A 27,500-nucleotide genomic window follows, 5' to 3' on the forward strand; every position below is an offset into this window, starting at 1 on the left:
TCTGTTGTTACTGAAATGCTGAATGCCAATGCCTGGCAACGGACGTCGTCGAAATCGAAGCAGATCGAAGCAACCCATTCCTCTCCCCGGTATTGCTACTCACCACAATGGCCACAATCAAGATGGCGGTCGCGAGCGTACCGGCGGCAATGTACGCATTGTGTAGCTCGATGGCGCTGCTATGTTTGCCGCCGGTGCCACCATGCGTCGTCACCAGACCGTCACCCTCACCGTACATCGTGCTGCCACTGATCGCCCGCAGTCCGTTCTGGTTGGCCAGCGTGTCCGAGAGCATCTCGCTCGAGCTCACCATTGTATCGATGACGAAGTTCTCTGAAAACGAGAGGAAAAATACAAAAAAAAAAACGATGAAGGTGAAGCCCCCGTCCGTAATGATATCACAACACCCGGGAGATTATGTGGAGAAAGTTTTTCCCCGTTTTCCCGTTTTCCCGTTTTTCCGTTTCCAATTTCGCGCGAACTGCGAATCGAACTGCTGCGTGCGAGACTGCATGAAAAATGGTTCCGTTGGTCCCAACCGAACTCGAACTCGAACCTAATCCACCTAGTACACCGGGATCATACTCCAATTAGTTCGGTGGCCAACCCCCCCGGGGAGTGTTTCTTATGCGAGGAAGAAGTAGAGGTTTCTTTTTCTACTTTTCGCGCTCTTCGGCAGCACCACAAAAACACATTTATGGACACAAAACAAAAAAAAACCCATCAATCTGCTCCATCTGGTAATACTAAGAAAACAGTCGAACCATCGATCGGAGCAATGGTGGTGGCCGTGCCGTCGCCGGTCGGTGGCATTTGGAGAAGAAACCATTTTTAAATTGGGGACATAATGGGCGACCAAGACGACGACCAAGACGACGATCGTCGGTCCAATTTATTCCCCTTTCCTCGCTCTGTCCCCGGGTTTGGCACCTGTTCCGGGATAAAAACAATAGATTTTTCGCCACTGAAAGGGCTGTTCCGGTGCCGCTTGTGCTGCCCATTGTTCGTTCGGGTTCAATTCGTTTTCCCACACACATTCGTTTCCTGCTGGTGTTATACCGTTTGAATAATAATAATTTCCCGCTTCTCGCCTTCGCTTCTATTTTTTTGTGTTGTTGTGTTTTGTTGCGCGAACCGTTAGGCGCTACGTGTGAGAGGGGGGAGGGATGTGCCCCTCCCCCTCCTTTTCTTCCTTCCTTCCTTCCTTACCTTCGCACATCTTGCCGGTGAAACCGGGCCGGCAGGCGCAGTAGAAGGATTCCTCGGTCGTCCAGCAGGTGCCACCATTAGCGCACGGGTTCACGTTGCACAGCTGTTGTAGAGAGAGAGAAGAGAGAGAGAGAGAGAGAGAAGAAAGAGAGAAAGAGAGCAAACGAAACGGTGTGTTAAGGGTCATCGAACACATTGCCATAGTTAGTGATATGAGAAGACGAAGAAGGAGTAGAGATGGAGGAGCATTTGGAGGGTGGAGATAGTATCCCTGCCACCGGTGGTAGATTATAACCCCCCTTTCCCCCTCGTTCTCTCCGATTTCCAATCCCTTCCCCTCCACCAAAACCCTTTTTAATGGTCTGACAAAGGGTTTTAGATCATCCGGGTTGCATGCATTTTCTATGGCACTTCACTCCGTCGATGCCGTTATATCATTCCTGGGGGCGGCCATTGTTGACCTGATTCCATTCCGTTCCATTCCGTTCTGGCCACTGTGGTGTGGCGGGTTGCTTGGGATCCTTTTTTTTCCCCTATTTTTCCACCAACGATTCAGTGACCGTAAATCGAGATGGACAGGTCCCGTATCATAGGCCTATGCACTATGTATGTTGTTGTCCAGTCACGAGGGTGGAAGGGTAGGGGTTGGTAAGGAACCATCGATGGTTATGCATGGTTAGTTTCCGGTTTCCTCTCTCCGTATGTTGTAATATAGTTATAGAGGCCTGAGCGTATAGCGTAAAATATAGAAAAGGAAACTAAATGAACCGATGAATAGGAACATTCATTCCGCGAGGAATGAAAGAGATAGGTTAAGCGTTAGGTTAGGGCGCATTTTAAGCAGCGTAAGCATTTTTTGTCATGTTCACGAGGTGGGGAAACACTCGACACTCTTAATCGGTCCGTCTTGCAATAAAGACGTATAATTGGCGCAGCCGGTCGGTCCAGTGAAGTTGCAGTTTAGTTAAAAACAGTGGATAATTTTGTGAAAAAAAGCAAAATCAAGTGGTTCCGCGAAAGCATCCACGGTACTTTTATAAATCGTGCTTGGAGTAGAGAATCCCCCGTCAGGTCAACGTGGAGTACCACCATTGTCGCTGGAACCCGCAACACGACACAAAAGGTAAGTTTTTTTTTAAATCTTCCTTCCGTCAATTGGCACTACCAGATAGACCAATTGTACATTCCTTAGAGCACTACCAGATAGACTCTAAAGGAAAAATAAAAACAGCACTATCAAATAGACTGTTTTTTTAAAAAAAACCCTTATTTTAACCAATAATTGCCATACATGAGCAAGAAATTGGGCGAGCTATTGTTCAATAATCGTAACATTAGCGAGGACGAAGACAGTGATAATTCACTAATTAACAACAGTGCAGTTATGGCAACCGAAAATAATCAGTTTTTCGATCAATTGTCTGGGCAGCTAAATGCGCTGACTCAGTCAATCAATGCGTTGAACGAGCGACAAGCGCAGTATGACGCGAGGTTAACAGACATCGCCGCGCAAGTCAATCCGACACCAGGTGCATCGCAACCGTCGCGACCCATTGTGGCGCAGACGCACCCTCAGCACTTTGATGCGTTTCGGATACCTGACCCGATCAAAGGGCTACCGAAGTACGATGGGAATCGCAAGCAATTGAACAGCTGGTTGACTACAGTAGAGCACACACTAACGCTTTTTAGACCGTTAGTTGGCGATCAAATATTTTCGCTGTATGTGCAAGAGGTTTTTAATAAAATAGAAGGTAGAGCAAAAGACATTTTATGCCTCGCGGGAAATCCCCGAGATTTTGAAGGAGCAAAAGAAATTTTGCTAAATGCTTTGGGTGACCGACAGGAAATGTCTACGTATAAGTGACAACTATGGCAAAATAGAATGGATGACAATGGAAACATCTATAAATATTATGAGCGCACAAAAGAAATCGTGCAAAAAATAAAAACACTTGCCAGGCAAAACCCAACATTTAACCAACATTGGGAAGGCATCAATCAATTTATAGATGATGATGGTCTTGCTGCTTTCATAGCAGGCTTGAAGGAACCATATTTTGGTCATGTGCAAGCTGCACGGCCAAAAGACATCGAAGATGCATACGCTTTTCTTTGCAAGTTCCAATCAAAGGAATTGGTCGTATCTACACAAAACAAAAGTGCAAACACGACAAAACATTTCGCTTATCAACCAAACCACAAGTTTAAATCACCAGCACAACCGACTCGGGAAACAGGAAACCAGTCGAATTACTTCAAACAGAAATCTCATAAACCATACACACCGCACCAGGAAAGTGAGGTAGGCGGAAGAGATCCAACCATTCATAAAAATTCCGAACCAATGGATGTGGACCCTTCACTGAGAAGTAGGAAAACGTTTAATAAGAAGGAAATGAACAATGCTGAAATAACCGACTACGAAAATTTTTGCGTAGTTCAACAAACAGCAAATCCCCCTTAGAAACATCTAGCGATTTTTTACCATATCTTGTGATTCGAGACTGCTCACAGAATCGCTACATCCGGTTATTAATAGACACAGGCTCGAACAAAAACATAATTGCTAAAGGGATTATAAATAGTTCACTCATAAAAAAAGAATTATTTGTAAAAAATATTTCTGGAAATCACGACACTGACGAGATAGTAAAATGCAAGCTACTAGGTCCAAAAATAGATGCACAAACGTATTCTATTATGAACTTTCATGAGTTCTTTGATGGTCTAATAGGATCAGAATTCATGTCTCAGACTAACACAGTCATAAACTATATTGATGACTCAATAACAATTCAAGGTATCAAAACCTATTACAAAAAATATTATCCGAACAAAAAAAACTATAACTACACAATTACCGTAAACACGGACAGAAATGGAGATTGGTTCGTACCATCGTTTCAGAATCTTATCGAAGGTACTGTTATCAAGCCAGGACTTTATCGATCCATCGATAATAAATCCGTAATTAATGTTTTGTCCACAACAAAGGAAATATCAGTTATACCAAAATTGAATTTAACTGTTAACAACTTTGAGACAATAACTCCTATTCCATTTAATGTAGGAGAAACACCTAGCAGAGAATTAATTACACAATTAATAAGAACAGATCATCTTTCACCCATGGAACAAAATTTGCTCATTGATACAATTTTGAAAAATCACAATGTGTTGCTTAAAAATAACGAACAGCTCACATGTACGAGTGCTGTAAAGCATAAAATTATCACTAAAGACGAACAACCAGTGTACACAAAAACATACCGATATCCTCACAATTTTAAAAGAGATGTTGAAAATCAAATTCAGGAAATGATCGAGAATGGAATTATTTTGCCATCAAAAAGCCCGTACTCATCACCAATTTGGGTAGTACCAAAAAAATTAGATTCCTCTGGAACACGCAAAATACGTGTAGTCATTGATTATAGGAAATTAAATGAAAAAACTGTCAATGATAAATTTCCTATTCCGGAAATTGAAGACATTCTAGACAATTTAGGATCATCCGAATATTTCACTACACTTGACCTCAAATCTGGATTTCATCAAATTGAAATGGACCCCGAGCATAGAGAAAAAACAGCGTTCTCCACGGCACAAGGACATTTTGAATTCTCAAGAATGCCTTTTGGATTGAAAAACGCTCCTGCGACATTCCAACGTGTGATGAACAGCATATTAAATGAATACATCGGTACCATTTGTTATGTCTATTTAGACGACATAATTGTAATGGGAAAATGTTTGGAAATTCATATTGAAAATTTGAATAAAATTCTCAAACGCTTATCGGATTTCAACCTCAAAATTCAACTAGACAAATGCGAATTTTTAAGAAAGCAAACCGAATTTTTAGGACACATAATAACTCCACATGGCATAAAACCTAATCCTGATAAAATTCAAGAAATCAAAGATTGGAAATTACCTACAACAGAAAAACAAATTAAACAATTTTTAGGGCTCTTAGGATATTACAGGAAATTTATTAAAGACTATGCAAAGCTAACAAAACCAATGACGAAATATTTGAAAAAGGATACGAAATTAAATACAAATGATTCAGAATATGTTGCAACTTTTGAAAAATGCAAAAATATTCTTATTTCAGATCCAATCTTAAAATATCCCGACTTTTCAAAACCATTTATTTTAACCACAGATGCGTCGAATTACGCAGTAGGCGCAGTTTTGTCACAAACTCATGAATCACAAGAGCATCCGATTGCGTACGCTTCACGTACACTAAATAAACACGAAATAAATTATTCCACTACAGAAAAAGAAGCCTTAGCAATAATATGGGCTGTAGAAAAATTCAAACCGTACTTGTATGGAAATAAATTTACTTTAGTGACTGATCACAAGCCACTAATATTCATCAAAAATTCTAACAAAAACCAAAAGATTATACGATGGAGATTAGATTTGGAAAATTATGAGTATGACGTTGTATACAAAGCTGGAAAGACAAACGTTGTAGCAGATGCGTTAAGTCGGAAAACCGATATTAATGTTAACGAATCTACAGAATCAACCACTTCCGAAGTTTCACAACAAAATAACCCAAGCGAAACCATAGCGGAAACAGCGAACTCTGCAAATACATCTGAAGAATTCTACATACACTTTACCGAAAACCCAGTTAATAGCTTTCGGAATCAAATAATATTCCGTGAAGCAAACCCTCCGACTTGTACTACTGAACAAATTTTCCCAAATTATAAAAGAACCGTAATTGGCACTCCTTCATTTGATAGGCAAACTATCAGTGATGCGTTAAAACGGTATCACAATGGAAAACAAACGGCAATCCATGCCCCAGAAAATATTTTTGAATTAATTCAAGATGTTTACAGAGAATTTTTCATAAATTCCAGATCACATTTTGTGATAGCTCAAAACATGGTAGAAGATATAAAAACGGAAGATCGCCAAGACCAAATTATTACAAAAGAACACGAGCGTGCCCACCGCGGCATACAAGAAGTAGAGAAACAAATAAAACGATCTTATTTTTTTCCAAAAATGGTAAAAAAGATTCGAAAATTCATAAACGCATGTTCTATTTGCGCAAAGCATAAATACGATAGGAAACCGTACAACATAAAAATATCTCCGCGTCCCATTGAAAACGCACCATTTGACAGAGTGCACATGGACATTTTCGGAATGGATAAACACAATTATTTAACCCTAATATGCGCATTTTCAAAACACTTGCATCTATCGGAAATTAATACAAGAAACGTTGCGGACATACAAAAATCACTTTCACAATACTTCTTAATTTATGGTACACCAAAAATATTGGTATGTGATCACGAAGCATCCTTCACCAGCGTACAGCTAAAGAGCTTCCTAAGCGATTTAAATATTAAATTAGAATTTGCATCTTCGTCAGAATCGAACGGTCAAATCGAAAAAACACATTGTACCATCATAGAGATGTACAACACTAATAAACATAAATTTTCCGAACTGAATTCTACGGAAATAATGGCAGTGGTGGTAGCCTTATACAATGACACAGTTCATTCGGCTACATCTTACAAGCCAAAAGAGGTTATATTTAACCATAGGAACGTCTCGGATCCAAATAACATAGTGCAAGCCGCACAAAATATTTTCACAAAGGTCCGAAACAATCTTAGTAAAGCCCACGACAAAATGCAAAAATACAACAAAGACAACCTCCAGTTGTACAGCCAGACGAAAATGTCTTGGTAAAGCAGGGCATTAGAAAGAAGTTAGACCCAAGATTCAAAGAATCTAAATGTTTAAGGGCAAACGATCGTACCGTAACGATCAATAAGAACGTTAAGAGGAATAAAAATAAACTAAAACGGTTCAAAAACTGAAGATACTAATATCATCTTTCTCATTTCAGGAGTCTTATAAGGATAACCCCGGACTTATCGAATAGCAGACAATAAAAATGCTAATGCTCCTCTTTTAATTTCAGAAATTAAAGAAGACCGGAAAAAAAACAAAATAGAAAGAGTAAAACATAATTGTAATTAATTCAATTATACTAATTGCTTTGTTTTTATTCCAGATTATCCATTCATCGCCATCCATCGCTATGTTAGTAAAACTAAGCATAATTCTTGCGATGATAGGAATTAGTCAGGCACAGAGTTTAAACATAAACAATTTAAATGATGACCCGATATTAATGTTAAAAATAGGAACTTGTAAAATAGAGACAGGGATAACGAAAATCATCCACCCTATTAATGTCACTGAGATCGAAATAGCAATTAATGCAATAACAAGCGTAGCTTATGATTCAAGTATAGTTCCTAACCCAATGACGGAGGTCATGAAACTAAAGCTTAGAGCCACGTACAGCAATCTGCAAAAAAAAAAAAATTAAACCACAAGCGGTCAAGAATAGAATGAAGAGATGGGAAGTTCTAGGTAGTGCATGGTAGTTTTTGGCAGGAAACTCAGACGCTCAGGACCTCCGCATCATGAACAACACGATGAATCATCAACGAGAACAATAAGCATTACAAAGATATTTTGAGGATTACCCTATGTTCCTCATAAAAATGGGCCACACACTACTGATATCATCAAAACCGGAAAAATACGTCCAGGCTAGCAGCATAATAGAAGAATTTCAAGATGAGTGCATTCACCCACTCATTAACGGCAAGAAAGGCAAATGCATTACAATAGCCGAAACCACAACAGAAGCAAAACGAATCAGTGAAAACCTGATACTGATAACAAAAACAAAAAATGACCTAATGAAATCAAACTGCGGTCCTGATGATAGGCTTCTACAAGGAAATATTCTTTAACCTTTTCCAACTGCACAGTGAAATTCACGGGAAAAGAGTTTATTTCCACAGAATTTTATTGCCAACCTGCAAGTCCTAGATGGAGCATTTCATAACCTTGAAATGATAACGCAGCCCACAAAACCCACGACATAGGAAACATTGACAACACAGCTTTGGAAAACAGAAATCAGCTAAGCCACGTTTACCTTCACCACGATCTTTGGAAATGGAGCTTATTCGGCGGAGTATCGTTTTCATCTTCACTGCTGATAGCGTTGATCGTATTCCTCTGGATCTCCTACAAGCGCTCCGAAAACCACAGAGGAGCAAGAGTGGAAAGGAAAGCGAAACGCGTATACTATCAACATGGTCCAAAGTGCGAGGACGCACTTCCTTCACCCCCCGGAGGAGTTATAGAGGCCTGAGCGTATAGCGTAAAATATAGAAAAGGAAACTAAATGAACCGATGAATAGGAACATTCATTCCGCGAGGAATGAATGAGATAGGTTAAGCGTTAGGTTAGGGCGCATTTTAAGCAGCGTAAGCATTTTTTGTCATGTTCACGAGGTGGGGAAACACTCGACACTCTTAATCGGTCCGTCTTGCAATAAAGACGTATAATTATATGTCTCTTTAGATTTAACGCACCAATTGGTGCGTACCGGAATGACCGGTTCATCCGATCCGATTCCGAGTGCCTTTGTCTGCTTCCTAACTGCTCTCGGCTCTAATGTGTGTGTTTGCTGTATGTGTTTGCTACCTTTCCGAGCCAACATCCATTCTATTCAGCGGAGCAACAGCTCTCCATGCTATTTGAGCCCAGTAACACTTTAATGCTTTTGTTGCTTTGACGGTGGTGATGTTGAGTCCACTGGTGCATGATGCAAATGTATCTTTTTTTATATGAAATTGACTCCTGTTTGCTGTTGCAGTCGTACGGAAAGGGAATGCTTTCATCTGCAGGTTTTTTTTTTCTGTACTGTTTCAATAGCATTTCAGATGGCATAATAGTTATTGTTGATATGGTCAACACATTTAGTCACAATATCAGTTGGCATTAACACAATAAACCTCTGATCTAGCGATAATTCAGAATAGAGAACGGTTCAATGTGTGAATGAGTTGTATAGAATAGAATTCTTATTTTAAAATAGCAATTGTTTTAGCAAGCAAGTGTTACACTAACATAAAATGCCACATGATTAGTGGGGAAATAGTTATTAAAAGATTGAATTGCATTTAATATATTCAAATTAGTTATTCTTATCGGAAAAGTTACAGCACATTAAAAGGGAATAACATAGATTGTTTTTCTTGAATAATTTATTGATTTACTTTGAAAATCAAAGTTTGGAAGAAATAGTTAAAATCGAAAAACTATGCGCGGCGAACAATTGCACTCATTACCAGGCTATATCTACGCCAAATCAAACTTTGGAACCGTTCTCAATGTTTCTTTTTGTTCGTTCGGCATCTGTTAATCAAAATCGGTGCGCAATAGTTCTAGTTTCACACTACAACCAATATTTTTATTGTGTACAAAATGGCATGTTTCGTCCCCAAAAACTGCTAAATGCGGACGTCGTTTATTTTTTGCTTCCATTTTCAAAAATAGTGGACAGAATCGCTTCAAATGCTTATTGAAGCTTATGGTGAGCATGGAAAACAGTGCAAAGTTTGGTTTTAATAATTTAAAATTGGCGATTTTGATGTGAAACACGAGAATCGCCAGAAACCCAAAAAAAAAACGAAATCCGCATAAATCGACCGGAATATAGAAATTGATAAAATAGAGCGATTTTGCTCGATGAAAATGCTCCGCCATACCGCAGAAATCCGGCCAAGAAGACTATACAAGACCTCAATTGGGATCATTTATCGCTTGCGGCTAACTCATCAGACTTGGCTCTATCGAATCAACATTCATTTGGATCGTTGGGACAGATACTGGCCCAGCAGTGTTTCCATTCTTACAAAAGTTTGGAAAAATGGACTTGTGATTGGTTCGTAACAAAAGATCGACTTTTTTTCGCGGGCCATCTGCGAATTACCTAAAAGATAGGAAAAATGTATAGCTAACTAATCCCATTTCTTTGAAGAATAAGAGTATTTTTCATTTTCGCAGAATAGACGTTTTGTCTTATGCATACAACTGGTAAGTATAATGAAACTAACACTAAGTGCAAGCTTCTCTGGTAATGTGAATGTCCATTAGTACTCATGTTGAAGCGATTGTTTTCAATCAGCAGAAGTTATACAGATCGAAAGTTCATACAGCAAGCCTCACTTAACTCGATTAAACATAAATCCAAACGAAGGGTGTTTGCTAAGACATTCAAAGAACTTGCTACACTGGTTAAATTGTGTTGCGTGAATGTTGTAAAGAAGCATTGTTTTTACCAAAACCAAAGGGGTTTACAGACGTCACTAACAGTGAACAATGTTTGGTTTTGGTGGCATTGATATTTGTTTCACTTTGAAGTGCTCTGAACTGCACTCCATAAACTGCGTCATATCACCGATCGACTATAAATAATCTTTTCAAACTGAGAAGACTCCTGGGCTGTTTGACTTTCACTCCGTTCCAAAACTCCATTCTCTTGCATCTGCTTTGTTTTCTCTGCTTGGGCAGCTCAGCATCGATCAATGCAAAAGATTAAATCTTCAAGAAATCATTTTCATCTCCTGTTTTTCTCACACCATCGCTTGTGCTGTAATAAGTGAGAACGTTTAAGTAATTTCTACATCACCAAATTACCCAATTATAGACACTTAAAAAAGTTTGCTCATGGTAACGTTTAAGTTCGCCAAGAAGAAGGTGCTATGGCGATTCAGACTTCAGAAATGTTTTTCTTACCTCCTCAAACGACCGGGAATTAATTATCGAACAAAAATGTCCGAGCTCAACCTAATGTGCTGCTTAAGTAATCGTTCATCTAACAGACAATTAAGACGGGGTGGGATGGTGCGAAAGAACACAAAAAAACGCTAAATCTGATTAAAGGCTCGCAGAATGTTGCAGCAGCACAAGCAGGACCTCTTTCTGCTGCTGCTGCTGCTGCTGCTCCTGCTGGCTGGTCGTTGAAGGCGTGTGCTCATCATTATCGTTGTGCCGCTCCTGTTCTATTGAGCGGCTGCTGAAATCAATTAAAAACAACAATTTGTCGGAACCGAAAGCAACCATAAAACCGTTAACCATCGGGCGGAACACGATAAGAACGAGGCTGGTGCGGATTACTTCTGTGTACACATAACCCCCCCCCCCCATCCCTTTACGTGGCTCGTGACTTTCCGCATCGACGATGGAAGCGCGCGAAGAACGGAGCGCGGAACTCTGCGCGGAAGCTGAAAAACCGCTCGAACGCAGTTATGACTTCGGGTTCGGTGAGGGGGTCCGGGTGTGAAAAGGGCTTTAAAAAGGGAGGCCGGTGAGGTGGTGGAAGGGAGAGAGATTAATTGGTTTGGAGCCGATAGCAAACAATGTGTCAAACCAACTGAAAAAGCTGATTTCAATTCTTCTTTGTACAAATTGTACGAGCTAGACTCCGGTAGGGGCTTTCGGTTTGCTCCGTGGCAGGTGGCCGCTGGCAGGCTTTTCCTCGTTCCTCGTTTGGACCATTTTTCATCTCTGCCATTTGAATGGTGCAATGTGATGGGCGGTTCCCTTTGATCGTATCCGATTCTACTGACCAACTGCTGCTACTACTGCCATGAGTGTGTTGCTGCTGCTGCTGCTGCTGCTGCTGCACACAGCTGTGGCTTCGATGCGCGGACCATGCGCCACTGGTTCGCATGACCAGTGACCTGGATTGAATGATTGGAGATTGATGTTTTTTTTCTTCTTCTCTACTCTTTACAACGGATGCACCACGAGCATGAAGTGAATGTATGAGTGATTTATGGGACTTTTGCATATTAAAAACCATCCCGTTCGATTCGTTCTATCGCTTCCGCCGTAGCTCCTGGCAGCATCATCAATCGAAAAAAAAAACGGACAGAAAATAATATAAAAAAGGGAAAACCAAAGTTTACTCAACTAAATGGAATGATGAAAACAAAATGTAAGGGAGAAGAAAATCACCAACAATTTCCCGCCCACCTCGCTCATCGTCGCCATTAGATCCGTAGGGCGCACGAAATGGTTTCGTAGAAATGTTTCCCATTACCATAGCCACCCGCCCGCACGGGAATGGTTCCGATTTTGCGACCGAGCGAACCGAGAAAAAACCCGGAAAAACAAAATTAGTAATATAATCTTATAATTTGGTCCCGCTTCGGTCCGCACCTCGCAAAAGTCAAAAGCCTCGTTCCTCCCTGTCGTTCTCTGTTTGCTTTCGTGGCGAGAAAACATTTGAAGAAACGCGAAAGATATGTATTCATTTTCGTTTCATGTTTTTTTTTGTGCGAGTTTCGAGCACCTCACAAGATGCTGCGAGGCGAAGACGATCCGATGCCGCGAACCGAACGAAAATTCCACCGTAGCAGGGTGGATGGAAGAAGGTGAAGAAATATTTCCTTCCATTTGTTTCGCTGTTTGGTCTATATTTATGTTATTTTCCGTTTGTCGTTGCGAACGAACGAACGGGCATTTCCTTATCATGTTGTACCGTTCGTTCGCTTTCCTTTCCGCGTGGTTTTGTGCTTCCAAAAAAAAAAAAGGGAAGTGAAGAAGTTGTTTCGTTGATTTTGCGTGTCCCGAAACCTCACTTCTACTATTCCCCTTCCCCGCTACTACCGATAGGATGTCCTCTTCGACAAGCTTATCGAAAAGGGAATGAAGCACGAACGTCGAGGTGTCCTGTCGGATGTTGCTGTTGTCAGCGGTGGTCGAGGTTGAGATGAGGAAACCAGGAGAGGTCTGTGGTGGAAACCACGGAAAGCGGGATACGGCACTGGGGAATGCGTGTTGTCTCGTTCGTGACGGAAGCTCCCTTTGGTTGCATACAAATATGAAAGTTATATCTGATTTATTCGATGCCAAAGCCATCGGTTTCGAGAGCCAGCAAAAGGACGAAGCTCTCGGTGTCTTGTTTATCGTTTCACTGGCTCTGGCCCTCCTTTGGCTTGGCAGCACTGCTTCGCTGACACTTTCAGCAGAGCCAGAAATCAATACAGATTAAATTCCCTCGTGGGGGGGAGTGCTCTAAAGCGCAGCACGAGTATCGCATCAGCCAACCAACCAACCAACCAGCCACTGCCAAGGTAAAGGTGGTAAGAAGCTCATATTGTGTATATTTATGTATACACCGTTGGTACGTGTGTGTGTGTGTGTGTGTGTGAGTGTGTAAGTGTGTCCTCGTGCCGTGTGGTAGCACCAGAAATGGCAACAAAGTCCCTTGACAAGGGTATATTACATTTTTCTTCCCAAACAGGGCCTGGGCTTCGGTTGCTTCATTCGCCTTCTCTTGATGCTCCTGATGGTCGTTGTCTTCGTCGTCATCGGACGTCGAGCATACTTAAGAGAGAGAGAGATACAGAGAGAGAGAGAAGGAGAGACTGGAGGCTGGAGTGGCTATCGAGCCCGAAGCCGTGATGGAGATGAAATAAAGTCTCCAAGTCTCCAGCATGCCGGTATGCAAATGATGTTGCATAAAAATCGGGTACGTATTGGCCCGGGATGCTCACCGTCACCTGGCGCCATGAGAGCATTAGAAGTGAATGAACGGAGTGTACGAGCTGGGGAGGGCTCTGAACGCTTTCGTTGTCAGCTGCAGTTCCAGAAGGGCTTAACGGGACGGTGTCTTATTGATGAGTTTCTCGCCTCGCCCTTGCCCGTCGGCCTAGGGCGCAGTCGAGAAGCAATATTTCAGCAGTCCTTTGTGAATTTGGAAACGATGCTCGAAGGTTTCCGAGCAGTCAAGGGAAATGTTGGGAAGCAACGATAGCAACTGATTCCTGTTTTCTATCGGTTTTCGGAAAACAGCGGAAATACAGTCTAGAGCAATACGATCGCAATGAAGTTGAGTTTGGAATTGTAAACTTGTTTGGAACGTGATCGAGCGTTCTTATTCAAAAACGTTCTTAGGTGTAGTGTATTTTTACACCTTTTTTGAATACTTATCCTTTTAAGAGTATTGTGAGGAATATTTGACAAAAATACTGACAAACTGACAAAAATATTGATTTTTGATTGAAATCGCGAATCATATATGACTCAATGCATCTCGCAACTTTAAATCGCGATTCCCAAAACCTACGTTTTCAAAGTCGGTGCCCATAGTAGTATAAAAGCTACTGGCTCGAGCGATTTAAAGTTTTGAACACTTAATCTGTACACGATTGATTAGGTAGCCCCATCGGGTTTTAGTAAAATTTGATGATACTTAAAAAACAAAATATTCAAAATGTATTAGAGGCAAAATTGTAAAATGCATCACTTTTTCAACTTCAAAAATTCAATCGTATCCTCTCCTTAAGGTAGTGCTGGAGATACAGTAGAGTATCTATAAAGGCATGTGTTATATTAAATAATTTAAAGCACATTTTAAAAGTTGCAATAAGGTATCACAATTCACAATTTAAAAGAAATCAGAAACTCTATGGGTTAAAATGTTCTTCTTGATTAAGTTTTAATCCAAACAAGGTCAAAAGGGACTCTGTTATCGTAGATCCTTTTTATTTAAGCCAGATTATCGACGAATGGATGTGGATAACACGAAATATTGCGCTTCAATTACTCTGATCATACCGGAATCATCACTGATCGTTGAAAGCGCACGGCGAAATAAGTAATACCATTGCAAGTTACTTCTTGTTCGCACTGCTGAGTACCTCATGGTATCTCTTGTGGTTCAAAGCATCAGCACCATATTGTTACTAGGAGGTATGAGATTTACTCACGAGATGCGTTGTTCCATGGTTGCACACGTAACATCACAATCTATGACCTGCTCCCGCTTAGTACACACGATTAACTAAAAGATGTTTTCACCACCGAATTTGTCTCCAATCTCCTGAAATCTACGAGTACCATTGAGCGCTAGGACCTGTAGCGGTTAACATCCAAGCAGTAACCTCGCGAAAGTAGAAACAAACGATAAATACTGCGGTCTTATGACCGCGCGAACTGATGTCGTTGTGAACAAGGTGGTCATCCGCAATTTATCAAACGATTAAACCACGTTGCTACAACCCAGCCAGTTATCTTAACTGGCTCGTATAGCCTTACGCGACCTTGTGGTAGAGCTAATTGGTGATGTTCAACTGACCGGGTTCTATAACCGCTATGATAATAACCGCCTCTGGTCTCTCTTCCATGTTGCTCATGAGGGGCTATGGAAACAAAAAAACAATATGATGCAGTGCTTTATGATTTGGTTATCATCGAAATGTGTCGAAACGAATTAAAAGCACCAAAAACAACGAGCACACCGCAAACAGAAGAATCACAATTGTTATCACGGTTGTGCTTGATGGTGTTGGATACCACAACTGCCATCAACTTTGCTCTGGAACGTTCCTTTCGAGAAACAATGTGGTAGATGTTAGAGTATAAAAAGTCCTGCCGAAAAAGCATTGGATCACAGTTCCGATTCAATCTACAATTGGTTCTGTTTAGACTCGCAAAATGAAGCTAACCATTGGGTTTCTATTGTTTTGTGTTTTGTACGCAGGAGCCACTACCGAGAAGAACTCTGGTACCACTACAGATGGAGACCTGGGAACAGTCTCCTCGCATGGGATCTTGTCACGAGGACTGGAGATGGTGTTGGCTAAGCTCGAGCAGATGAACCGTAAGATGTTGGAGCTTCACTACGAACATCGAGCAGAAGTAGAACGGATCCGCGCATCCCACGAAAAGATGTTCGTCGATGTGCTGTTGGTCATGCAACGCCTCGAGGATAGCGTAACGAAGGATGTCGGTCGCAACATAAGCCTGCTCCAGGATCAATCTCTGTTGATTCTAGCACAGCATAGCACATGCGCCAGCCACGAGCAGTTTCATGAAAAATGGTGCAACTTCACGACGAAGGCCAACGAAGGTCAACCACAGGAAGGGACGAGGATCGCCTTCTGCGCGTTGTATGAGACAATGATGCCGGACTGTGTCACATCAACAGCAGCACCACCTGAGCGAGAAAGTACCGCGTCAGTAACAACACCTACAACACCTGTCACAACAACAACAACGACACCGAAGCCAAAATTATCTCCCTTAAAGTCGTGCAAAGACGAACCGTCTAAAGTGTCGGGAGTGTATTTCATTCGTGTTAACAACGATAGTGTACCTTTCTATGTGTATTGCGAGCAGGAGAAGTTTGATGGCGGCTGGATTGTCATTCAACAACGTCTCGACGGCTCGATTGACTTTTATCGGGACTGGGCCGACTACCGAAACGGGTTTGGTCGGTTAGACAAAGAATTCTGGTTCGGACTGGAACAAATTCATCAACTCACGACCGCTCGGCAGCACGAGTTGGTTGTCGAGATTAAGGACTTTGAGGGCAACTACGGGTACGCCCATTATGATTCCTTTCAAGTAGCTAGCGAGAGTAAGCAGTACGAACTTACGGTGGGATCGTATAATGGTACAGCCAACGATGGATGGAAGTTTTACCACAATGGTGTGAAATTCTCAACCAAGAATCGTGATAATGATGGGTATTCCAAGCATCATTGGGCCGTTACTTACGAAGGTGGCTGGTGGTATGGTAATCGTGGTGGATATTCGAATTTAAACGGACCTTACCGGAATGTGAACGATGATAAATCCAATTGGTGGATATATTTCAAACAAGACCGCCGTGGGTTGAGCTTCACCAGAATGATGATCCGCGAGTTGCAATAATGTTTGTGGTTTGTGGACTCTCTTCCAGCTACATTGTAAACGGGCAAATGACGATGATTTTTGACACTAATTTGAATAAAAATGCATGTGCTAATGATTTTTTTGGATCAGTATGTTTTGTTGAAGAGGATATCTGCTTCCGAAGCCGTTGAAGGAAAAAATCCGAGAGGCATTCGATCGGCAAACTGCTCTTTTAGTTTGATAACGTCGTTTAGTTCGAAACGGTTTTTGGATCTACCTTGTTTCTAGTACATAGGAAGCTAGTAGCTGATGGGAGAGGATATCAGACAACTTATCTGCGCAGCAGACGATTTAGTTTGAAACTGTTACATATTTACATTAAACATTCAAATTATATTTTGTGGATTCAGTGCCGGCCAAAAAAGCGGAATAAAATTGTAATGCAGTACATTGATAATAAACCTTCAACTATGAATTCTGTGCATGCTTATGAGTGGCCTCTTCGTTCTTTTCTGCGAAGCTATTTGAATAGTAAGCCAGTATGTCAGCAAACTAGTAGTATGTCAGCAAACTGAAGACTTTTGAAGAATTGAAAGCAGCTATCAGATCCGAAATTTCTGTTATTACACCTCAAAGCATTGTCAAATACCATGAAAATGTCCAAAAAGGGCCACTTTTTGTGTGTCGAATCAAGGCGGTCATTTGATTGATATTATATTCTGAGTGTATTGGCAACAAATGGCATGACCTAAATAAATCTGGTTCATTTTCCAAAATCGGCTGAAAAATAGTGGAGTTATTCAAAATTAAAATAGGTCCTGTCTAGATGATGCACCCTGTATATTTCATAGGTACCAGAGTTTCGTTTTCCGATAAAAAACTCTTGTATTCAAATAAAAGAAAGAGCTCATTAGTAAACGTTGGTGAAAGATGGTAGCACTTCTCCGACAGATCAAGTCATTTTTACGAATTGATGACACTGACCGGCTGTCTGGCTTGATAAAATCATTGTTTATCAGCGATTCTGTGCCTCGAAACGCACACAGCCAAGGAGTATCAGCCTTTACTTAATGCTGCAATGACAGATCCCCATTGCCATTAGACCGGCACCACGAACGCACGCCCGATCCGATTACGCCACTCGGTATTAACTCAAAATTAACACCTGACAATATGAGGTTTGCTGAGTGAGCCAGACTCCAGGTCTGTCTCCAGACGATCCATTCATTTTGTGGCCCTCGAACTGATTGAAATTCCAAACGTGCGTTCCAACGAGGCTCTCTCCCTTTCTGCACTGCATGAGGATGAGAGGACGGAAGAAGAAGAAGCGCTGGGACGACCCATAAGACGGCTTTATCCCGTGGTTGAATGCTAGGAGTGTGCAGAACCCAACGAAAGAAACGAAAGAAAATAGTTTGACTTTCCTTTCCATACTCACTGGGTTTTTTTTCTCCTAAAGGTCAGTAAAGTTTTCCCAGCGCTTGTGTGTGTGTATGCCCAAGGATAACATCCCTTTCTCGTACACTTTTGCTCTACTCTCCGTTGTAGTGAAAGGATGCGTAGAAAGTGCGTAGGACAAAGGGCCACGCGCGCATCGTAAGTTCGCCGAAAGCCCCCCCCCCCCCGAAAAGAAGGACATAAAACAACAGTGAACCTTAGAGTTGTCCTTAGGCGGTGGATATCCACTCGTGGCGTACTACTGTGCATCCGAAACGGAGCAGAGCTCGACACCATCTCGAACACCGTGGCCTTTTTTTGGGGAAATCTTTTAACCGTGGCACAAAGACGGACAATATATCTCTCCCGGCAATGGCAATAGGAGGACATGTTTTTTCCATTCTTCGCTCCGTTCTGAGCGGATGAAAGTTCAACTGTACGAAGTGTGGAGCTCAGTGGTGGTGGTGGTGCGAGTCACAATAATGGCTACGGCGTCGCCTGGTGGTGGTCTGGTTGACGAAATGGAAAAGTCCAAACAATCGAACCGAACCGAAAAGCTACGGTGCACCCCCGGGCACATAAAAAAAGCGAAGGAAAAAAGGCCCCAGTGGTGGCCCGGGGGGGAGAAGGGAGCAGCAAATGGAAGGCCCCAAAAACGAAGAAAAAAGAAGGAAAGAAAGAAAACCGTTCCGAATAACGAAAATAAGTGATTCCCATTTCCAGGCCGCCCTGGGTAAGCTGATTTATGTTTTAATCCTTTTTTCCGTCCCCGGCCAGCGAAGGCTAGCGGTTCGGTCGAGGTAGAGAGAGAGAGAGAGAGGTATTTTCGGTCACCGGTCTGGTGGCCGGTGGCACCAAGAAGCCGACACAGGACACAGCAAGAAAAAAAAAAGAAAACAGAATGGAAAACAGAATGGTTGGGGCCCAGAAAAAACAGAAAACTCCCGCAAAACTTGCCCAGCGGCTGGTGACGGCGGCCGGAACGGAACGCAACGGTACCGAACCGGAATGGAAATGGCCGTGGTCCATCTGACTGTGAACTGCGACTGGACTGGGTCCGGCCGAGCGGATGGGATAAGTCATCCACACTCTTTCGCTGATTTGATTTGTGGTACGGTCGGTTGACGGCTTCGGTTCGGTTGGATGGCTTTCCGCACGTGGCCATGGTGCCTGTGTGTGGATGCTGCGATGCCTTATTGGGGTCAAACCCTGGAGGGAGGCCCCCCCCCCGGAAACCGCTCTCTTGTTCAATGGTAGCATTCGCGAGGAGAATTCATGAGGCTCGGCATTGGCCGCGATGCGCGGGCACAACCTGGTACGATCAGCTGTCATCGTAATGGTTGGCTCGATGCTCACCGAGCCGTAGGACTCTATAGCCCGGGAAGGGCACAGTTGTTACTAGACCGCTGCGCCTCTGTTCGGATTGAATTACCCTCGCGCAAAGTCATTAAAGTGAATGAAAATGTGGCGGGATGCGATGCGATGGAGGCGCCACACTTGTCTCTGGTTTAGGAACGGGCTCGCACTTCCGCGCCGCCAAGCTGCCAAACCACGCTGCTCATCCAGGAGCCGGGGAATCATGAATTTTAATTAGTTTCTTGCAGATTCCGTATGAAGATATAGGAGTGTAATTATAGTGCCGAGGCGAGGCGAGCTCGCACAGCTTCGGTTCTCGGTTTCAGCTTTCAGCAAAGCTGCTGCAAGCCAATGCCACGTTGCACTTGCCGCTGTATCGACGCTGTAAAGTGAGCAGCGAACCGGGACACCGCGGCGCCTCTCCGTGCAATTTCCTTTTCTCTTTTCTTCTTTAATGTAAAATCTCATAATGGCGGATAACATGCCACATAAATCATAGCCTTAACGGCAAGATAATAGAGGTAGAAAGGAAGGAAGTGTTGATGAAAAGAGACTGGCAAAGGATGCGTGTGAAATCCATTTGGCTTTGAAGCGGTTGGAAAGTTTTTCCACGAACCACCGAACAGGAATGCGAGCGCGAAAGCTCTGAGAAGCACTGCAGTTGGATGCGCAGCGTTGAAACGTGTCACGCACTCAAAAGTGTGGTAAAGTGGGCGAGTTTATGAAGTTCATTGCGTTCAGTTTGACGCGCACTAGAGGGACACTTTGCTTGAATTTAGTTAGTTTCGCACACTAGCAACGATTCGTTTGAGAGATGATATGGGTCATAAAATATGCTAAACGCTCTATCATTGTACAGTTTCATTAGCTTAAACGCGATACAAAACGCGATTGGTTTTGTTTATTGGAATGTTTTTATTGAAAAAAATGGAATACGGTTTAAAATCTTAAAAAATAAGTACGAAAAAAGCAAATAGAAAATCAGTGTTTTTGAGAAATATGTGAAAAATTGGGAAAAAAGTCAATTTCTCAAGTAATTTTGTATTCTTTGGCACTACTCTCGCAAATATCATGTCGGTCAGCACAAATTAATTTCTCACACTTCCCATAACGTGTAGCAAAATCGTGTTTGAATCATATAACACTCTAATGTTGTTGCCATATTGCACCATTTTCTTCGGCAATACTTTGTTCAATGGGATGTTCTTCATCACTATGGTAGCTCCAATCCTTTTCTTCATTTACATTATCCGATGGAACAAAACCACCATCACTATTCCATTGAGATTCTCCATGTACACTTTCCAAATTAGAAGAGACCAGAGTTCCATGTCAAACTCATCTCTTTGTCGAGCACTACGCAAAACACGATTCGTAACTTTTTCTGCTCAGACAATACTACAAATGCCTTACATCTGTTGTTGGAATATTAAGATTCTATGGCCAGAATAATTCTACTTTGGAGAAATTCAGACCATTCCATCAAACTGTTTTTATATAATTAAACATTTACTATAGCAATTGTATGTGCGCGCATACAAAGAACCGATGAGAGGTAATTGATGTATGAATAAGCGGCATTTTCATTTTCTTAAACTGTTCTTGAATATAGCTTTTATATTCTCGATAGAAAAAATTAAGACAAATGCAATAATGTAGACTGTACGGATCCTGCGCAAGTTGTTCTGTTATGTTTCGTCAGTCGTTAATGGATGGATAAAGAATGTTATCGAAACACAATTGCCGTTTGCTGTGGTGCAGATTATGAGCTTACACAGCCTCATTTGGAACTATTGCTTCGTTGTGTTAGAGTACAATCGACAAAAAAGGAGTAGTTCTTCAACAATCATTAGCATTAGTTACATTCACCTGTGGTGAGTCACTTTTAAATAGAAAAATGCAAGCCAGTACCAGGAAGGTTGATTGAAGCGATTGATGTTTCTTCCACGAAAAGACGACCACCGATGTTTTCAACGCACGCCAATCATCTGCATTACTTTCTGTGTCCCTGAAGTAATTTAATCAAAGAAACCTTTGCAACGTAGGCTTTGAGGTCATAAGCGAACGTTCATGGGACGCTTCATCGGTGAGATTTTTTTTTTGCATTTCAAAGTAGCACTCAACGGGTCACAAATTCCAGTGGCCGTGATTGATTTTATGCGAAACCAAGTATGGTGCATTATTCAGCTCTATCCTTTTCACCTGCGTTCGTTTGACTAAAAATGGCACACGAAAGCGTTTCCATAATTTAATCGTACGCTGATAAGCGATACTTTTTCAAATTATTTCCCTGACAGTTTCTCAGAGTTCTCTCCCTTCTATATATATATGAAAAGCCGTGGATGCTCGTAATGCCCCAATGCTCCCGTAAACCTTTGATCTAGTTGATCGATTGACGTTCGAACCCTCCAATGACATTCCGCAAATTTCATTTTCACCTAATGATGTCCAACTCTTGGCAATGTTGTAATGGAAATTCCCTTATAAATCCAGTGAAATCTATTTTTATTCTCTCGAACGCCGATGCCAACGATTCCCGGGGAATGCAATGCATGCCACGGCAGCATACGTTGTAATGCCTGCACATGATTTGCCAGTTCGTGTAAGTGAGTTTCATGAAAATATAAAAAAAATTACAGCTCTCCATCACAACCATAGCATTCGCAATCAGCAATCGGCTTTATGATACCCGTAATGATGCCAGTAATACGGTCTGGTGATGGTTTCCAGGGAATCGCTCCCCTTCCCCCTCATCGAACGCAATTCAAACTTATTCAAATAAAATTCTGCAGAAAACATCAACTCAGCGCCTGACGCGCCTGAGTTCCATTGAACACATATTGGATGAATACTCGACATACGACGGGGGGAGGAGGGGTTGAAACCACCCCCCTCCCCCTACGCGAAAAGATCAACCACCGGCTTGAACCGACCTGAAGTTTCATGAGCTCGCCCCTTTTGTACCTACCGTTCGCGGAACCTGATTGCAATCCGGACCATTCCGGCCGCCCGGGCACTCGCAGGTAAAGTCATCCCCATGGTCGATGCACCGATGGCCGTCCGGGCAGGGATCGTTGGCGCAGAAATCAACCTGCAAATAATGAGTACATCATTAGTGTTGTAAATCGAACCCCCGGCAACAATGGCGGTACCAGCCAGCCAGCCAGCCATCGCCAGCCAGTCATCGAGCATCGAGCGCACGGTGAACAATTAAAAGCTTCTACACAATTAACCCGCAGTATGATGGGGCTTTATTTTTTATGCGTCTACCGTCCTTAACCGTTTGGCTCGTCATTGACACTCCGTTCGCCATGTGCGTGGCACAAATGGTTGTTCACTTCAACGATCGATGATCGATTGTGTGACACTCTGTGTGCTAGGGCCGAGGGACTTACCTTAATGTGACATCGTTTGCCGGTGTAGCCGCGGGTGCACTTGCACGAGAACCCTCCAATATTGTCGATGCATTGGCCACCATTGATGCAGGGATTCGACTCGCACTCGTTGTACTCGAAGTTGCACAGCTCACCGGAGAATCCTAAGTCAGGCGGCCGGTGCCGGCATCCGTATCAGCATAGAATAGAACCATGGAAATAGAAAGGAAAGGGGGAAGAACGTGGACGTGGTGGTGAGTAATATTAATAGCACCGTGGCAATGAATAATTTGCACGATCTGCACGATGTACGGCACATCGAACTCCCGGTTTCTTCTGCGAACACCGCAAACGGGATAGCGAGTGAGTTTGTGTCGAGGCCCCCTCTCTTGGTGCACTCTTGGTGGAACGGAGGATTGGTACGTTGTGCAGTGCATCGGGTGCACTGGCAAGTGTGCTTAGAACTTGCTTAACGAAGGGCTTCGTTCGTTCGTTCGTTCGGACTGGTTCATAATTAATGCTAGTAGACCGCACACCAGCATAGAGAGCATGTAAAGAAAGCCCACGTGAGCGAGTTTGGAGTTTGTTCGTTTCGTTTTCAACGAACTGAAGCATCCATTAATGCGAAAGTATTACATTGAAAGGATGTACCAGATGAAGGCCGTGCCGCATAATTTCTCATGGAATGTGGTTATGGGGTTTTGAAATCGTTGTGTGTTACAACATGAAATGGGTTCAACTAGTATTAAGTATGATGCTTAATTGATGGGGACCTACTTAATGCTCTGCATTATCAAGCTTATTAGGTAATAGGGTTAATCAAAGAATGTGTTTTCAACTATTATCAGAACAGTTGAAAAAACTATAAATGGCTGGATGAACACTTGCATGTATTTTAATGATCATTCTAAATGAAGGCATGAATGGTATGCTCGTCCAATTGCTTATTTTCCAGCTCGATACGATAGAAAAACGAACTGTTTTTGATACATGAGTGTTTTCGTTGACCAAATACCGAAACAATGCTTAAAATATCCATTTGGTATTTTATTTTATGAAATAAATGAAGGACAAATAGAGGAATAAACTGTTGAGGGTAATTCAATCTGCTACAGTCGATAATGAAATGAAAATGTAAAGAATGGTATTGAGTTTTTGTATCATTTAAGTAAAAAATTGTGGTAACTTGTAATGCTCATCGTTTCCCATGCTCCAATTTGTCTCCCCTTGTTCAAAAGGCAACTCACAAATAGGTCAAAAACAATACAGCTTATAAACTTTACACTCTCTATAGATAGGAAATGGACCTTCGGGTAGACAATCGATATTCATCAGCACTCAGAGCTTAAAACAACGGTTTTCAAATGCAGAGAAATATTAGAGCTTCAAAAATAAATAAACAGTATTCAAAGCCACCAACCGTGGTGTTTAGATAATGAATTTTGAATCCCAATATTTTGAGGCGGGAAGTTATGTAGTTTTTTTTACAAATCTAAGGACCAAATAATACTCAATTATATTAAACTAATGCCTGTAGGGAGAACAGATTTCCTTAGAAATTCATACTTGGCGATTTTTTTTGAAGAAATTGTAATTGGTAATCACTATAAAAATTGTAGTATTTACAAAAGGAAGCAAAGTGGCATTTTTTATGAATTTGCAAAAAGTTGTTGATTTGAATTTAAATGCTTGTAACATAAAAAGTACAATGTGCCAACGCATGTGCAATAACTGGTGTTGGCTATAGATGTTAGCAATTTAACTTACTAACACATAACAAATTCTAATCATCCCAGTAAAATACATTAATAACAAAAGGGAAATAAGTTAAATTGCTCATTTAGATGATTTGGAGATTAAAAATGTATAAGAACAAAATGTTTACCAATAAAAAGCTGCACAATTTTGTACCGTGACTCAAACGCTCTAAATTATTGCTTTTCATAATCGAGAGCTATGCTGCCGAGCGATGGCAATCACGACAGGGCTTGTATCGAAGAATACCGAATTAAGCAAAACCACATATATTTATTTGCCCCCCCCCCCCCCCCCCCCTGGATTCCATATGCCAAAGGTTGGCGCACTCCTCGGCAATCTTGGCCATCGGTACCGGTTCGGGTGCTCGCGAGATTTTCTCGAGATTTCCCGGCCTGGCTCCGGCCTGGCCCGACCCGGCCCATAGCGATGCGAAGCGATGCGAAAACATAATTTCACGTCAATAACATCAATTTATTTTCCATCACAAGCAAATTGAATTATTTTCCCTCGCTCCGGTCCCGGCTCGGCCCGGCCAGTCGTCGTACTATCGTGGTAAACTATCGGCACTCGATCGGCAGGGCAGGCACTAGCTGGTATTTCCATTTTCCATTTCAAGCGTCAGCCTTCGCTGACCCTTCAGGCGGCGTGTACGACGACGGAGCAAAAAGCCGGTTCTTCAAACCCGTTTCCAAACGGAACATCGGATCCAGAGCAAGCAATTTCATGCTGCCATGCTGGTGGTGGTGCTGCTGCGCGTTTTTTGGCCGCGACCAATCTATTAAATATTCGTTCCTTCCCCCCAATGCGAGTGCAGAGCTGAGAGCTATTGTTGTTGCTGCTGCAGCTGCTGGCCACTTACCTGGCTGACAGAAGCAGCGGAATCCATCCTCCTGGTCGACGCAGATCCCGTGCACGCACGGTGACGATTCGCACTCGTTCAGATTGTGCTGACAGAGTGGTCCAGTGTAGCCGGAAGTGCAATCACATCTGGAATGGAAATCAGCAACAACAGGTCACGCGATAATGAGAGTGTGGCGAGTCGGCGTTCGTGTGTGTGTGCTGTTCCGGCCATTCACACCGCCAGGACACTCACCTGAAATGCGTCGAGTTGCCAACGCACGTACCACCGTTCAGACACTGCGATGGATTGCACGGATCCGACTCGAACTGACAGTTTTTACCGGTGTATCCTGATGTCCGCCCATCAGGAGTCATCCATTGGTGGTGTCCGGTGCGAGGAAAGAGAGAGTATAACAACCAAAAAGCAAAAAAACCGTCAGTGGAAGCAATCAAAATGAAAACATCAATAAAACGAAGGCATCGAGCAAGGGATCCGTTTTCCTCGCGGCCTTGACTGACCACCAGCCCCGTGGGGTGGGAGTTAAGGGATGCACACACGAGCACACGAGCACGCCCATCGTACATCAAAGAGAATCACAGACAGGACCGACGTTACGCTCACACTCCGGTTGTAAAATATGCAAATTGAACCCACATAAAACCCCAACAGCAACAGCGTCCTCCTGTATACAGCGCGCAGTACAACATACGCACAACCACACACTCGCCACTCATCTTCACTCTCGCTCTCTTCAGCCTCCGCATACCCCTCTGCTCGTGTGGAACTGGGCATCAGTTTGATATTTTATTGATACCAGGGTAGCTCCGATGTATGTATGTGGTTGTCGGTGTCGGCGTCTGTCGACAAATTTCGCTTCCGTTGCGCGACTTGGAACGGTGGAGAGGGGGGGAAGCGTGGACGTGAAAAATGGCGAGCCACAGAACACGATGCTCCAGAGGTAGAAGCAGCAAAAAACACACGAAAAAAACCATCGAAACAAAATGGCGTTGGCCACGTTGGACGCGAAACGAATTGCAAATGCAAATAAAAACGCTCGCTCGGGCGCGCGCGTTCAGAGCGTGCGATATAAATGTTTATGTGCTCCTGATTTGCCTTTCGCTATTTCGCGGTGCTCCGGTGCTACTAACAACAAAGTGCACACTGCGACGACATATTCGCATACGAGAGAGAGCGAGCGAGAAGGCTGGACAAACAGCAGAATTGTAAACAGCCAAAAAATGAAACATTCTCCCAGCAGGAGGGACGAAGTAGGCGAAGAGCTCAGGGTTGTAGTGTAAAGGAATGTCCCGGTTTTTTGCTATTTGCAATCGGAACCACCATCACCACCACCACCACCACCAAGAGCGAATAGGATTAGGCATTAACTTTGCTTTATTTTTATTTATTCATGCACTCCCTGGCGCACCGCAGCGCACCGCGATTTTATGGGAACCTTCGCCGTGCCGTGTCGTGTGATTTGTGAGCCCACCTTCACCCACCACCATTCCGGACCACCTAATATACCCCCATTGGGCACCGGGCATGGCGCATTGTAGGAATTTTATGCTCCGGAGCTCATGTTTTTCGGTGTGGGGCGCGCGTGCTTTCAGGAACCAACGGAAGCATCGAAATCGAAATCGGTCGAGAGTTTTATGTCACCTTCTCGCACACGCAGCGTGTCGGTAGTATCGGTTTGAAACAGTCGGAGCGTCGCGTAATCACGCAAGAGTCAATGTTTCCCTCCCTTCCCCGACCCCGGTTCCCTTTCCCTTCATTTCATTTGTCGCGAACCGCGATAAACGGTTCGGAGTGCCACTCGCGCAGCGCAATACACGTGAGAAGGAAAGGAAAACAGGGGAGGGACGGGGTGGTCATTGGGGAAGGTGAACCTTTTTTATGTTACGAGCGTATATAACGCCGGTTCGATTGGTGCATGATTGCAGTGTTTGATGTCCTTTCCGGAATCGGA

At 42.9% G+C, this 27,500-nt stretch overlaps 1 protein-coding gene across 1 annotated transcript in view; it reads right to left on the reverse strand.

The window, feature by feature from the left end:
- Window positions 1–27,500, reverse strand: part of LOC125959917 (mucin-17-like) — a 77,777-nt gene that overhangs the window by 8,394 nt on the left and 41,883 nt on the right. Inside the window, exons 8-13 of the mRNA XM_049692939.1 lie at window positions 25,784–25,880; window positions 25,550–25,677; window positions 22,954–23,096; window positions 22,527–22,649; window positions 1,210–1,312; window positions 104–333 (exon numbers count right to left, since the gene is read on the reverse strand). Coding sequence (XP_049548896.1) covers window positions 104–333; window positions 1,210–1,312; window positions 22,527–22,649; window positions 22,954–23,096; window positions 25,550–25,677; window positions 25,784–25,880 — 824 coding nt within the window. The remainder of the gene's footprint in view (window positions 1–103; window positions 334–1,209; window positions 1,313–22,526; window positions 22,650–22,953; window positions 23,097–25,549; window positions 25,678–25,783; window positions 25,881–27,500) is intronic.

This window comes from Anopheles darlingi, chromosome 2 (genome assembly GCF_943734745.1).
Source record: "Anopheles darlingi chromosome 2, idAnoDarlMG_H_01, whole genome shotgun sequence".
In the NCBI taxonomy this organism is placed as follows: domain Eukaryota; kingdom Metazoa; phylum Arthropoda; class Insecta; order Diptera; family Culicidae; genus Anopheles; species Anopheles darlingi.